Here is a 15359-nt window from a genome sequence, read left to right as displayed (position 1 = left end):
AGGACCGTATGCACCAAACGATGATTTCTCTCTCTCTCTCTCTCTCTCTCTCTCTCTCTCTCTCTCTCTCTCTCTCTCTCTCTCTCTCTCTCTCTCTCTCTCTCTCTCCCTCTCTCTCTCTCTCTCTCTCTCTCTCTCTCTCCTCTCTCCCCCCTTTCATCTTCCAACCTGTAGATGTTTCACCATCACACCAATTCTCCAATTCTTTCCTTTTGATCTTTCCTGATCGTATCATTTCTCTTCTTGTTCCGTCTTTCTCTCTGTCTCTCTCCCTCTCCTCCCCCTACCTCGTCTCCTCCTCTTCTCTCCTCTCTTCGTTTGTCTCTCCCCCTCCCCCTCGCACCCCTCGTGTCTCTTTACCTCACCGATCCACACGAAATAGGATGATGCGAAGTATGAACACAGTGACGAATCAGTCCTCCAAGAAAGGATACGGTTAAGAGCGGGATTTTCGCGTTCGAATTTCCAAACTGGATACAACAGCTGTGGCGGTGGCATCGGCATCGGCTTCGACATCGACAGCAGTGTGCGGTCGCATTGGGACACAGAGAGGTCAGTTTCCGAGGAGGAGATTAAGGAAACAAGGATCCAAAAGGTAATGGTTTTGCGACTATGAAAGGAGGACAGGAAAGGAGAAAATGGGAGATACAGAATAGGAGGGGAATTTTTCGACAGATTGGATGCAGGTAAGAAGAAGGAAGAAAGGAAGGAAGGAAGAAGGAAACGCGGTACGCGAGGGTCGAAAGGGCAGGTGAATGGATAAATGGGTCTTGAGTGAATGGATGGGCGAGCACTTCAGGGAACGGGAGGGGGAGCGGGAGGGGCGAGGATAGAGAATAGGATGTTCTTATTAGGTTAGAAAGGACTTAAGCTTAGGAAGGTTAGTTGTCGCCGCCTTCCTGTTGTTCGTCCGGCTCACCCTGTGTGTCACTGGTCCAAAGGGTGAGGTTGTCACGCAACAGCTGCATAATGAGCGTGGAATCTTTGTAGCTATCCTCGTTAAGTGTGTCCAACTCCGCGATCGCATCGTCGAACGCCTAAAATATTTGTCAATTATATTACCAGGCATAACATAAATTAGCAGTCATTAAACACATGTCGATCGTTTACGAAAGTTTTCTCTACATACTTTTAACAAGAATCAAGTAATTTCGTGCAATATAACCGTAAACTTACATATTAAAGGTAAAAGGAAATTGCACATGTACATATATTACGTATGTTAATTCAAAATACGATCGATGCAGAATGGTTATTGATACAGTGGAGACAAGTTAGTGCAATCACAGCACAATATTGTTGTTTTTCTTTCTTCTGTAGGTTAGTAAAACACTCAAAGAAGTAGTACTTGATCTGTAATGAAACTGACAAAGGAGACACTCATATTACGCGTTTCAAATTATTGTTAACTTCGTCAATGCCAAACTGTGATCATACACGAAATGTTTGCAGGCGAAATAAATACTGAGCATCAAAAATTCTCGTGCTAAATCCTAACCTGTTTGGCCAAATGACAGGCCCTAGCTGGAGAATTAATAATTTCATAATAAAATACAGAAAAATTTAAGGCAAGGCCGAGCCTGATGGGATGCGTAGGCTGCATCTTTGATTTCGCTATGTCGAACGCTTCTTGGTACGCCTTCTGCGAATCCTCCACCACCGCTGTAATACAAATCGAGAAATTCAAAATAACAATCTCTATATATTTGAATCCATAGTAAAATGTATCCTCTTTTTATTGATTGAACAAAGGTTTTAACAAAAGAGGAGAAAAATTGCTAACGATTCTTTTCCTTAAATTATTTTGTCTTTCAGAGATATAACAACAGGTTTCTGTGGATAAACATTAATTATTTTCCTCATAGTAGGAAATAGCGAAAGAATATGAAATTTTGCCTCCACTGCACCATCACCATCCTTGCGCATCCTCTTCCGGTTGCCAATAGTAAACTATCGACGCAAATTCCGCTTTTATAAGTTATACCTGTTTGGCCAGCTGGCAGGCCTTGTCTGGCGAGTTGAGGATCTCGTAATAGAAAACGGAGAAGTTGAGGGCAAGACCTAGCCTGATTGGATGAGTAGGCTGCATCTTTGACTTGCTGATTTCGAATGCATCCTGATATGCCTTCTGGCTGTCGTCTACCACGGCTGGATATATGTATATGTATATAAATGTATATACACACATATAGAAAAACGTACACGCAAATGTACACACACACACACGCGCGCACGCACGCACGCACACACACAACGCGCACACGCGCAACCGCCATATGCATATACATATACATACATGTATCACGTGTAAGATTACCACCAAGCTTTAAAGATTTTAATATCTACACCGATACATGAAAATATTTGATATATAAAACAAAATACCCGAGAGCCAAGAGACGTTAGATAACGTACACAAAACGGATGTCACGGAATTGTTTAAATTTAACAATATATGTACCGGCGAACACTAAACTGAACATCTGTTGCTACAACTGTACTTGTTACTTTTTTATAAATATGTATGTGCCAGTAAATACATGGGCGTATATTCGAACACTTATCTATGCAAAGAAAGAGGCGCGTAAATACACGTTTTTTTTAGCAAAGTCGATCGGTTCAATAGATATATACGGTATTTTAATTATGCGTATATTATATGCTCGATAAAAATAAAGCTAACCCCAATAAAGAGCAAAATGTGAAAACAGGAAATGTGTTAGTAGATTCTGTTAAAGTAGAGTAACATACCGCTTCTGGTTTCTCCGGTGGCGACTTCTGCGAGATACCTGTAGTAGTCACCCTTCATCTTGAGGTAGAATACTTTACTCTCGGCATTGCTAGCCTTGGGGATCAGGTACTTATCAAGGAGTCCCTACAACAACAACGACGACGACGAAATTGCTATAATGATGAATATTTGCGGTAAGCGAAGGTACGTAACAATAATTCGAATAGGTGTGTCTCGCCGCCTCCTCTTCCGATTCCAGTCTATTTCTGGATATTTACGGCAGTATCGACCACCATTTTGCTAAGTACCTGCTATTCATTGCTGTATTTGATAAGAGGTTAATAGGTATTCGATGATAATTTCCTAGACCCGTTTTTTCTTAAAAGTTAGATATGCTTATATGAAAAGATTCGCAAACCGAAGTCGATAGAGAGCGGTAACCGAGCCGCGTGAAATTGAAACCGGTGAACGATCTGCATCTCTTCTCCGCCTTGACTACCCTTAAGTTTCTTTTGTAGTACAGGGACGCGACAAAGATTACGTACTGTATGGTAACACGATCCGAGAGCCGTAAACCAAGTCTTCTTTCGCAAACGAGTTTCAAAAGCTAAAGTATTCTCAAGTTTTTATTCCAATTTTGTCGCCCTTTTCCCCCCAAAATTCAGTTTACATCCTCTACATCGTCCCCTTCCGCTAATCTTCTAGACATGCATTAACCAATTATCTGTGAATGGAGGAAGAGGAAGAGGAAGAGGAAGAGGAAGAGGAAGGCGGAAGAGAAAAAGAAAAAGTAAAAGGCAGAATTCTTACCAATACATCGTAACAAATTTCGCGCAATTCCTTCTCGACCTTTTCCCGATATTCCTTAGCCATCTGTTGTTTGCGCTCGGAACCCTCTGTCTTTTGCTCGATGGAAGAAATTACTCGCCACGAGCTACGTCTTGCACCAACAACATTCTTGTACGCTACCGACAGCAGATTCCTCTCTTCGTTCGACAACTCGACTCCCGTCTCGGTGACCGCCTTCATAGCGGATGCCATGTCGTCGTACCTTTCTGCCTGCTCGGCGAGCTTTGCACGCTGTACCAATTCCTCCTTGTCCACGGACATTGTGTCGGCTGGAAAACGATAAAATGAAAAATATTAGGGTGATGCGAACCTCCGAACTCTCGAAAGAAATGAACAATGTTGTTTTTTGCTCGTTTTTCTTTTCTTTACGATGTACCCTATTATATCAGGTTCGCCCACTTGCTACGTCGAAAGGTCTCACCACTATTTCATAGTAATTAACGTATTATTATTTTGGAGAAGTGAGTGAGCGTAATCGAATCCCGATTCGGGATGAATTAAAAGAAGATTCATCGAGTCATTCACCTGATGCACTCTATGTACGAGAACGAAATCGTAATCGAATTCGCGTTAAGGGCAGAAAAAATTCTAAAATCGCAATTCATGACGACCACCGCGCATCAATGCAATGCTCTCTAGCGTGGGTATAATCGTACGACGAACAGTGGTGAGTCATTCTATCAGACCACGTTCCGACGCTGAAATGTAGGCAACGTCCGAGCTTCTTTGATCAGTGCGAACAACGCTTTATTTGGCGATGCCGCTTTCCCACCAAGTTCACCGCCTTACACCTTGAAACACGAGTTAACACTCGAAGAGAACGCGAATAACCGCGGGTAATGACAGAGAATTCAAGTCTAGACGGCAACAGTATATTCGCGAGATACGCTCAATGAAAACGTCCGTTTTCTGTCGCGGTGAGTCACATCGGAAGGATGAGTATACGAGCGCGACACAACTTGACTCAACGCACCAAGGTCCGAGTTTCTCGACGATCAAATAATTCCGCGCAAGGATGAAACACAACCATGCTGAAGCGCTCCATGCTTTCGTCTTCCTTCCACGGCTTACGCACGCGCGCAAATACACACTCGAAGAAGTTAAAGATATGAACCGTAAAAGGAATGCCAACTATTTTTCGTTACCACGGTAATTACTCTTCAATATCGCCTATTTATCGAGTCAAAATATTTGAAAGAAACATTGTTTATAAGAGGAATATCCAAAACGAACAGTTTTATTTAGTCGTTAGCGTAGAAATATACCCAGATGAAGATATGGTCCAAGTTGAACTCGAAAAACTAGACCACGATCGATGCAGCAGCGTAGTACGTGTGTCCGTTATTATTTCCTCGAGCGTGTGACGCATTGTGCCAGAGCATAGACGATCTACTGTATAGCTACGTACTTTACGACGAATGCGATCGCGTATTTTCATTTCCATTCGTAGATTTCAATTCGAATAAGCAAAAACAACGAAGAACTTTCTGGTTATCTGTTAAGAACCTACGTGGAAAAAGTGTAACGAAAGCCTTTGATGATGAAGCATCGAGTATGCATTGGATGTATGTAAACGGCAACAGGCAATGATAACGATACAAACAAAAATGAATCGTTATCAACGCTATCGTCGTTATCGTCGTTATCGTCGCTAGCATACGCATCGTTTGTACTTCACCTCAAATGGGAAGAAAGAAAAATTGAAGTACAGAAGACGTAAGTGTGTACGAAAGTCGAGTAGAAGTGTATTAGAAGGAATGGATCGCGTTTCGTTTCCACTTTTTGTTGACAGGATTCGTCGCTTATTAGATACGAGGCATTTCTATTCACTCGATAGCCGGATAGGACGAGTGCATACCAGACAAACAAGTGCAAACAAGTATTCTAGGAATATTTCTCACATTCAGCCTTATAATAGTTGCGCGTACGTATGTATGCCACTACCCGTTGAAAGTAGATCGAAAGAGATGAACATATACAAGGTCGTTTCGAGTTGAACAAACGATCGGTAAACTAACAAACAATCGTAGCTTAAATTAATCGAAGAGCCGTGATCGATATCATCAAATATTATCGCGTAAAAGCGACATAAACATCTAGAGACCGTATAAAGTTTGATTCGTTGATCAGAAGCTACCAATTGACTTCGAAGACGATTTCAACTGTGTTAGATGCGACAAAACAGGAAACGAAAGATCAGACATTCAAACGACTCTTCTGCTCGAAGAAACTCACGACAGAAATATTAAACTAGTAGATGTATTCAACCGTCCTATATTTAATCGCGCGCAATCACCTGGCTTTAGGTTAGCGGAGGCCTGACGACGTCGACGACAGTGTTGCCGGATCTACGAGAGAAGCAATGAGAAACCCCGTGTTGCCAGTGAAATATTTCCGGCGCAGACTTTTCGAGCAGATCACGAATGGAAGGTGACGAAAGAACTCGAATGAATTAGTCGATTTGCTTTTCACGTATACTCCTCATTCTGGGTATCTCGCTGTTCTTCTCTATTATTCTCGCCTCAAACATCATTCCTGTTACTGCACAACAAGCACTCGGGTAAAGAAAAATGATTAAAAAGTTCTTTCATGCTATTAAAGCGCGATATTGTGACTCACATGTAGCTTTCGAAGAAGTTCAAGTCGAACCGTGTGAGAAATTAAGTGATCGACATACGTCTCGACACGCATACAAACGTGAGCATTTAGTCGTAACAGTTTGAAATTGATTCCGAGCTTGAAATCGTTTAAAGATACGAGAACCTTGTTGAGATTTGTCTCGAGCACTGTATTACGTCTGTTCAGAAATTTGTAAAAGAAGGTGTTCAATTTATTCGCACGTAAAGTGGAAGTTATCGCAACGCGTAGCTCTCTCAGTTACGCCGAAGGTCGCGGGAGAGAGAGAAAAATGTAGCAGTTAAGAACACGTCATTTACTTGCGTACGCAACTTGAGGTTATGGTCGACATACATAGTTGTAGCCGCGATAACTCGAGAGGGAGCCAAGCGAAGCGCCACGGCGCTACTTTCACGAAGCGAGAGCGAAATTTCTTATTCACGCGCACTCTCTTTCTCTTATCCCCCTCCCACCCCCCAACAGAGCCACACGCCCCATTCTCGAACTCCTCGAGATGAATATTCGACTAGCCGTACGATAAGGGAAAGAACAAACGAAAGGACCTAGAACAAAGAAACTGATACACAAAATTGCCTCCTCGATTTCGACGAGACGAGATTGGCGTCATTGCAGGGGCCGACCCGCCCGCACCGATTAGCTTCTTCTGCGTCGTAGTACGATGCGCGGAGATCGATAATTCCTCTCTCTCACTCTCTCTCTCTCTCTCTCTCTCTCTCTCTCTCTCTCTCTCCCTCTCCCACCCCTCTCGCTCGCTCTCTTTCTATCACTATCTCTATCTCTCGACTTTGAATCCATGAGAGAACACGATGGAATGCAAGCACGTTCACTGTACATTCTGGAAACGTCTTCGAGACGGAAAATAGCTAAATGAAATAAGTGTTCGCGCAGCAGCAATGTTCATGAAAAGAGCAGACCGTTCCAGCAAAGACAAAATGAAACACGAAGAGAGACGAGAGAGAGACGAGAGAGACGAGAGAGAGAGAGAGAGAGAGAGAGAGAGAGAGAGAGAGAGAGAGAGAGAATAAAAGCAGAAAAGCGGTAGTTATAAAGTAGCCGATGGAAGCGATAAAGTAGAAAAAGAAGTTTCAACAACATAACGTCGTAATTCTTACCTATAGTTAAAGTCTTTTGTACAATAAATAGTTAAATAAATACAGGATCAGCGTGTGCTCCTAGGTCTCGCGCGGAAACGGGGAGGGGGCCGAAAAACTTGACTAGATTCTCTCGGTATTGCTAGGTTTTTAGTCCGGGAGATAAAGAGCGAGAGCGTATTACGCGGAGAAACTACGCCGGGTCTTTTTCCTCAGTCACACTCAGTTACGATACCACACATCCCTCAGTGACCACTCCCGCACAGCGACTGAGCCGGCAACGCTGTTCGTGGTGGGGACTCGGCGCGCCTCGTGCGGGACTCGAGACTGATCGAATTTTCTCGGCTCCGGCCGGTCTGCCTCGGGTGAAGTCGTAGCCGAGCCGAACTATTGATCGAGTTGCCCAGCATGGCCGGCGCGGCGCGTCGCGGCGCGTCGCGGCGGCTGGGTGGGGCAGCGACGCACGGCTGTCCCAGCCCCGGCCCCGGCCCCGGAATCCCAGACATGGAACGCGACACGAGGCGATCTTCCTGCTGCACCACGGCGACGACGTCCTACCGCGTTGCGCCTTACCACCCTCTAACTATTTTATCTTCTACTTCTTTCACTATCTTCCTCCCGCTTTCAGTCGCTTCTTCTCCTTCTTCATTTCTATTAAAAAAACCGAACGGTCTATATATTACCGTCTAGCATACCAAAATTCTAGCGATCGATATGTATAGGGTAGACATGCTACCCGAGAGGTGACGGTACTCGTACTCTCCTGAACAATGAGAAACATTCCTTCGTTTACTCTTTTCTTAATCAACAAGATCCTTGAGTCAAGCAACCAGAAGAGATTCGAGATTTCGCGAGATTTCGCGAGATTTATCGCAGAAAAGTCGCAACGTCTGTGAACCTTTTAAAAATCTTTCTTACGATAATCTTCGCTTCGAAGAAAAACGGTACAGACAAAAGGTATGTGCGATAAACGAAGACAAATCGAATCGTCAACGTGAGGCTGTGAACACGTTCATCGGCACGTGATATATCCGTCCCTTGTTGTACCTTGTTTGATCAATTTGCAAATAAATAATGCATCTGAATACGCATTCATCCAAAACTATCGACAAATGTTTTTCGTGTTTAAGATATAATCACTGTTATCCCCCCGTTAACGAGCGGCGTAATCACATCTCTTAGCGACACTAAATATTCTCGTTTTCCTACTGTCTGCTAAACTCATGATCGATTGTTCGACAAAGAGATAAAAGGCAAACACAGACGAAAGAAAAGGTTGGCAGTAAAACGAAGGCCCGTAACCTATATCGTAGTGACATCGATCCAAGCGAAAAGATTAACCAAGAAGATTCGAATCGACCGAAGGCGTCGGAAGGCGTCGGAAGACACCAGAAGAAAGCAGGAAGAAAGACGAAAGGAGAGTGGGTGTACACGCAATGAGTAATAGATAGAAAAAGAGACAATTACGTAGACCGCGATAGTGGAATGGAGAAAACGAAGAGTGCAGAGATAGGGGTTAGTAGCTAGTGGGTTTGAAATGAAATATTGATCTGCGGAGGCGCGCGCAACCCCTGCAACCGACCCGCCCTTCCTCCTTCCTTTTCGACCATTTACACTCCTTTTCCCATCCCTTCTCTTTACCCTGCTCACCGATGATCCTAGCCAAAATGTCTTGCCTCACCGATAATCCTTTTTGTCGTCCTTCGTGCATTCCCTCTTTGCTTCGACCTGAAAATTTTTATCCTAATGATACGCGTAATTCAATTACCGCGTTCTTTTATTCGTTTTTATCATCTCCTTTTCAATACCTCCAGAATCGGGAACATCATTGATAACTTTTATTCGAGCGTGAAGCTAAAACTACGAGCCTACCGTAAATCGATATAAAAGAATGTAGCACGGTAGCAATATTCATACACTAGACGTACGAGTATTCGTACGAGTTTACGGTGGGAACGTTGATACATGAATCGATGATGCTTCACAGGTTGTCTCGATGCGGAAATAGAGATTATTAATAAAACTTTAGTGGAAAACCATTGCTCATAACATTCCGATAAAGACGCTTTACGAAACGAGCTTTCTTATGCAACAGAAATAATTAAAAAAAGCCAAACAGCTAACGAGATAACTTTTCAAACGAAGAGAAAACTAAGGGGAGGATATTGCTTCTATTTCCATTGGGTTCACTTGATGTTCAGCTGTAACTGTGGGACTCGCTAATAACGCGAGGAAGGAGGCCTCTGATCATGGTTTATCCGCGAAATTCGAGCATCATTCGTGGAAGTAGAGAGTAACGCGTCAAATTGTGTCGTGTCATATCGTATCGTGTTGTCGCGACGCGTAATGAAAATCGATAAAGTCGCTTTTACGAACCAGCAATCTTCGTAGTGTGTTACGCGTTAATGAAAACAGAGGGGCCAAACTCGGACGTGAACCATAGAAAGGTGTGGTTACACGAGAAAATAATGCTGTTCTAGAGACAAAGGTTGAATTTTGCAACGGTTGAGTTATTCACAGGAAACTGATACATTCCATTTTATCCAAGAGGGTAAAGTCACTCACTGTCCGCTCTGCAACCTTTAACGCTTCGCTCGTAAACCAGCATGTACGCTAGATTAGTAACGCGTAGATCAATATTAACTCGCGGTTCGCGCGTGGCAGCTTGCTTCGCGAATAAGTTACAAGATATAAAAAACAAGTACCTAGGTATGTCTTAACCTGTTAATATGGGAAAGCAACGTAATTCAACACCCATATTTCACTCATGTCCTTCGATGCAAACTGTCTTACGAAATTCTACAATTGCGTATCAAGTACTTTCTATGCTTTGCATGTTATGCTTTAATATCTATCGTTAACGCATAATCTTAGCCATCGGGGTATAGTTTGTTTAACCTTATTCTTGAAAACGCTGCACGATAATGGTGAAAACGATCTCAAGCACTCGTACCCCTGGTGCCTTGGTTGAACGAACGCTGTGATTTCGAAAGAGAATCGATGAATTTATCAGTTGAAGACAATATATACGTGCGTGCGTACATATTTACCGGTTACAGGAAGAATTTTTCGTATTGAGTGCTGGCAGGGACTGATATGGCGAACACGTTCGATAGTCGGTCAACTGTGAACAGGGCTCTCTCGTTTCGCCCGAACAATCGACTTGAATGTGCTTTTCCAACCAACGATGTCACCAACGAAGTCACCAACGATGTACATGTATCAACACGTATCAACGAGACAAATAAAATATAAAAAGCGGGCAGATAATCAAGCATCCGTAGGGTTTTTGCAAGTTCGCGAGCAAGCCACAGGTGGCATTGTAGAGGCGTCGCGTAGGTGTATAGACTTTTATTCTCGACAAGGGCTACTTACAATAAATCCCCCTCTTTTTTATCGCAAAGCTCTGACAAATGTCATAAAAATGTTTTTTACAGTCTCTTCGATTGATGGAAGCCAACTGGGAAATAGGAACGTATCAAGGTTTCTTCGCTTACGGATTCTTCAAATATCCTGCACATGATAGGACCTAATAGAGGAAGTTGAGCCACAGATCGAACGATCGCAAATGGAGCACGTGGTCGAGAAGCGGAGATTAGAAGAGAAATCTGGCTACGGAAATTGTAGTAGCGGCCCAATAAAGACGCTGTTACTTGCGCAATCGACGCAGCAAGTGCACGCACACACCTTTACCTCTACTCCATTCACTTGCCGTCACCGCCGTCACCGCCGTCACCGCCGTCACCGCCGCCACAGCTAATACGCCCTACCGTTACCTCCACGATGTTTTCATTCACCTACGACAAAATCTTACGCCACTCTTGGATTCGCGAGAGAGGAGCAACGCGACTGGGGAGAGGGAGAAACTTGGCTGGGTTCCGTTCTACCGCTGAACGTGACAAACGCAATGAACTCCGATTCTATCGCCAACGCTTAAGATTCATTTGGCCAATCGAAAGAAAGCTGCATAGTAAGTCTGGTCGAAGAAAGGGATGAAAGGAATCCGAACGTAGCGTAATTGGTGGTGAGGCGTGACGCTGCGCGGGAAACGGATCACAATTAAGTGCAAAGATATTTTTAGCGCGTCCCCTGACGATACTTTCGCGGCAAAGACACGCGCGCCTTTATTTCTCGATCGGAAAAGAGAGGAATCGCGAGGGCGATTCGCGCGCGTGTCACTGTGGCTGTTGCCATCGCAAGTCGGCAAAAAATTACGCGCAAGTGGCATGTATATATTTGCGTAGTGTGTGCGCACATTCGCATAATCGTACTAGTATTCAACGACGCGCGCGACAGGCTCGAGCTTGTGCGTCACTCGTCTTGGAATAGCGTCTGATGTCAAGCTCGCTGGTTCGTACGTGTGCGCCAGCAGCCAAATGCACGCACCTAGCCAAACGTGGATACTCATGCCTACTAACGCAACTCCACTCTATTGCCACTCAATTCCAGCCAATGATCAAACTCGCAATACGTCTCAGAAACGTGGCGAGAGATCGATTTAAATAATCGTAGAAATTTAGCAGTTTCAACTACTAGCAGAATTTTGCCACTGTTCTACTAAAGTTCGAACAAAGCCCCCGATTCGACTAGGTCGCGCGGAAACAAGACTAGGTTTCTGGGTCGAAAAATACGAGAAAGGTCGGGACAATAAGTTAAGCTGTCAAACGGATGCGACAGTGGACGAAAACAGAGCAAAGTGTTTACGTTGTTGCGTAAGAATGGTCGCGTTTTTCTATCTTCAAGTCGAGCATTACTCGAACTGTGTTACAGCAGCTTTATTACGTTCGAAAAGCTCATTTCGAATGCGAAAGCAAGGTGAAGAGAGGCAAAATGGGAGGAGGCGAGACGAGGCGAGACGAGGCGAGACGAGGCCAGCCGAGGAGGGAGAGTTACGCGCGTGGCGAGAACTGACCGAAGGACGCCCACGGTATTATTAGTACCGCTGCTGGTTCTTTCGGTTTTCTTCGTGCAAACGGTACGAACAACGCGAGAAACCGAGGAACATTGCGGGAATAGAGAAAGCAGCTGAAAAGAGAGGGTGTCGCGTGCGTCGCAATCCCTGAAATGACGCGTCCAGTATTCGCGGAAACCACTGAAATAAATTTGCTGCTGGATGAAACCCCGTCGCCGCGTGTTCGCACGATCGTCGACCTCGTCGACTTCGAAAACTAGGAATTCTTGCACACAACTCAAGCTCTCTACCGAGCGAATCAACGATCAACGAAAACTGATTTACCGAAAGAACGGCGGAAAGTCACGATTAGGCGCGATTCTGAGGGGCGAACACGTAGAATACAGATTCGAAGAAACGGCGTGGTAAAGACTGAAGGTTGAGGGAACGGAGGAAACACTAGCGAAACAATTGGCCGAAGCACGCGACACTCGCTACACAAAACCTTATTGTCGAGCAAAATTCAATTTCCGAAGAATACACGTACCTATACGTACACGATGCACGCAACGCGAAATCTTCCATGAAATTCGATCGCGATGCGATTTCCTCTGTTCGATAATAATCAGCGCGCGTTGAATGTATTAATGGATCGAGAACAATTTAAAGATTGATTCTAGTAGGTACTGCAACCAATGCTCGTGAAGCGATAATGGTAACTTAGACTCCTCGATATCAATCACATTTTCTACATGGCTCCCAGTTTTCTACTCTTAACTCTTAACCCGTGTCTGTACGTTATGTCTGCCGGCACTCGATTGCACATCTGAAACTGCCGCGTTACCATTCTTCGCGACACTACGTCTGCCCGTAACGTCATTCGGAAAAGAAGTTTCATTCTTTAAGGTGACACGGCTCGCCACGGGTTCCCTACCCTCTCTTCCCCTCTTCACTGGGTCAAAGAAAACCCTTCGATTTACGCTCGCACATTTCCCGTACACGCTGAACCGTACCTAAATAGGGACCACCCGTCGGCGACTCGCAGAAACTGGGTCATCTTAATTTTCCTAATTACCGGCAAATCGACCGGAAGGTTGTTACGAAAAGACACGGAACAGACGGTCAAATATTCTAATTTCTTCTTTGTCTATCAAAACAAACGACTTTTCAAACCCCGTTAAGATTAAAGTCAATTTGAAAGAAAGCGAAAGCAAAGACTGATTGGGAAATGTCAACGAAAAGAGAAAAAATAGGACGAAATGAGAAATGAAAGCGTTCGTAAGCACAGTCGATAAGAGGAACGGTCGAAATGAATGGTGAGAAGTGTCGCGTAGCGTCGCGTCGCGTCGCGTCGCATCGCATCGGTAGGATTTCGCACGTGAACGAATCACGGAAAAGATTACGGCGACCTCTGTACGGCAAAGAACCTTCTTTTTCGTACATTGCGAAACACGCACTAGCGAAACAGATCGATCGATCCATCGATCGATCGATCGAGTGGTCGAGCGAACAACGAAACTGGCAGAGGAGGGCTGTTCATCGGCCTTGACGAGAGGAGTATGCCTCGTCGCGCGAGTTCAAGTTGTTCGATGACCGACAAAGAGTAGGGGGAACAGAGCGAGAAAGAGAGTTCACGGTCCCCTACTACGCACAAACGCCTACCACCTTCACTTCAAACTGTCGAATAACGTTATTCTCCTCTGCATAGAACAGGAATCGGTTGAATGATCGATACTCACGAATTCATGTTTTAGCAGCGGAAAAATACTTGATTTGTTCGATATATAATAGTCGATAACGAAACGCGATACTGTGTGAGAACAAGTATTATTGCTGGACACCTGTCGTAATAATATACATAATTTCCATCGAAAGCTTAATAATAGTCAATTCACTTGTCAAAGGGCGTGTACTCCCGGTCTCGGTTGCAATGAGTATGCGTACATGCGTACGCCGCTACGATACGTTATGATGTGTGCTTCTATATACTTCATTCTGATTTGAAGTGCAAGCACTTCGAATAGCGTATGCAAGAGAATTAACAAAAACTAGCACGCGATGTACCTCTGATTTCTCCGTACCATATAAGGAGTCAAATATCGAAAGAAAAAAGTCAGTCACCGAAGCATCATCGACACAACGAATATTCTCGTGCCGTAACTGGCACATGTATGAAATTCTGATAAATGCGATGTCATTGAAGAACAGGCTAAATGATGAGCAAAGATAAATATGAGGGAAATAATGTTTAAGAAGAAAAAACGAAAAACGACTATTTTGTCGCCGGCTCTGACTAAAATGGCGGCAATCGAAAGTTACGTTTAGGGCTAGTGCGTCGCGCGTGTAGAATACATTTCTATTATACATTATCCCAACGGTAAGCGATTGCCTTAAGTGAAACGGTGCTTCACCGTACGACACGAGCTAACGAACTTGATCGTTTATCGTTCATCGTTTCACGACTAACCAGCTCGGCTTATGATTCGCGCGAGAACACTGAACCAGACAATTTCGATGAGAAAAATCTATCGAAAAATGAATGCGTTGTATAGGTTATTTCGAGCGATTCGAGGGAAGGATCGGCGGATTGTATGGCTACGGGGTTCACACGACCCGCTGTCGAATATACTGCGCGTTATTTGCCACTAATATTTTCAGAGACATCGTAACCAGCAGTTTCCTCGGACTCTTGCACGTTTCTAGAACGATATCGAAAAGACTCACCTTTGGAGTGTTGTAAGCGGCCTAAGAAAATCGGGGCTTTGGCGTATTCAACGGCTCCCGTCCACTACGATCTCACAGAGTGCACTGGCGCAACGAGCGGAAACCGCCATCTTGAACTGCGTTCACTTCACGCTTTCCGCTTATACGAACCGCACATTCTTGTTCCCGCCACTTCTCAAATCTCTCAAAAACTATGACAATTTTCTTATGATTCAATTGAACGCTTTCAACTATCCTGAAACTGTATCATAATAATAATGGATATCTGCCTCTGCGTTTATCACTCTATACACATGTTTTTGCACATACTCACATTTGCTACAATTTTTCATCGACTGAATTCAAAATTCATTTATGCTTTTCTACTATCCTTCGAATTGTATCAACTGTATGAATATTTCTGACCAAACTAATATTACTTGCATGAAGATCTTTC

The 15359-nt window shown here is 44.1% G+C and overlaps 1 protein-coding gene and 1 long non-coding RNA gene across 4 annotated transcripts; both read right to left on the bottom strand.

The window, feature by feature from the left end:
* Positions 1-745: 745 nt before the first annotated feature.
* 14-3-3zeta (tyrosine 3-monooxygenase/tryptophan 5-monooxygenase activation protein zeta) lies at positions 746-15031 on the bottom strand. 3 transcript variants are annotated; one of them, XM_076390677.1, is made up of 5 exons: positions 14924-15031; positions 3542-3849; positions 2752-2875; positions 1985-2148; positions 746-1037 (listed from the first exon to the last, which is right to left on the bottom strand). In XM_076390677.1, exons 2-5 carry the CDS (start codon positions 3839-3841, stop codon positions 882-884), a joined length of 744 nt encoding a protein of 247 aa, XP_076246792.1. In that variant the 5' UTR covers positions 3842-3849; positions 14924-15031; the 3' UTR covers positions 746-881. The 3 variants fall into 3 exon arrangements, with proteins under 3 accessions (XP_076246792.1, XP_076246791.1, XP_076246790.1); XM_076390676.1 differs by lacking the exons at positions 1985-2148; positions 14924-15031 and adding exons at positions 1499-1662; positions 7330-7556; XM_076390675.1 differs by lacking the exon at positions 14924-15031 and adding an exon at positions 7330-7555.
* LOC143186864 (uncharacterized) lies at positions 5355-6727 on the bottom strand. The gene is made up of 3 exons (XR_013003114.1): positions 6517-6727; positions 6200-6377; positions 5355-6121 (listed from the first exon to the last, which is right to left on the bottom strand). It is a non-coding gene; the product is annotated as an uncharacterized LOC143186864 (long non-coding RNA).
* Positions 15032-15359: the final 328 nt, after the last annotated feature.

This window comes from Calliopsis andreniformis, unplaced genomic scaffold (genome assembly GCF_051401765.1).
Source record: "Calliopsis andreniformis isolate RMS-2024a unplaced genomic scaffold, iyCalAndr_principal scaffold0022, whole genome shotgun sequence".
NCBI lineage: Eukaryota > Metazoa > Arthropoda > Insecta > Hymenoptera > Andrenidae > Calliopsis > Calliopsis andreniformis.
The sequence above is the reverse complement of the archived record's forward strand: the minus strand, read 5'-3'. Positions and strand labels throughout refer to the sequence as shown.

Bases quoted from the DNA above. Each gene is read 5' to 3' on its own strand.
- 14-3-3zeta (XM_076390677.1), bottom strand. From the start codon at position 3,841: ATGTCCGTGGACAAGGAGGAATTGGTACAGCGTGCAAAGCTCGCCGAG. The intron at 2,149-2,751 runs GTATGTTACTCT...ACATATATCCAG, and splicing joins CACCGGAGAAACCAGAAGCG to CCGTGGTAGACGACAGCCAG. The intron at 1,038-1,984 runs GTATAACTTATA...CAAATATTTTAG, and splicing joins CCTGCCAGCTGGCCAAACAG to GCGTTCGACGATGCGATCGC.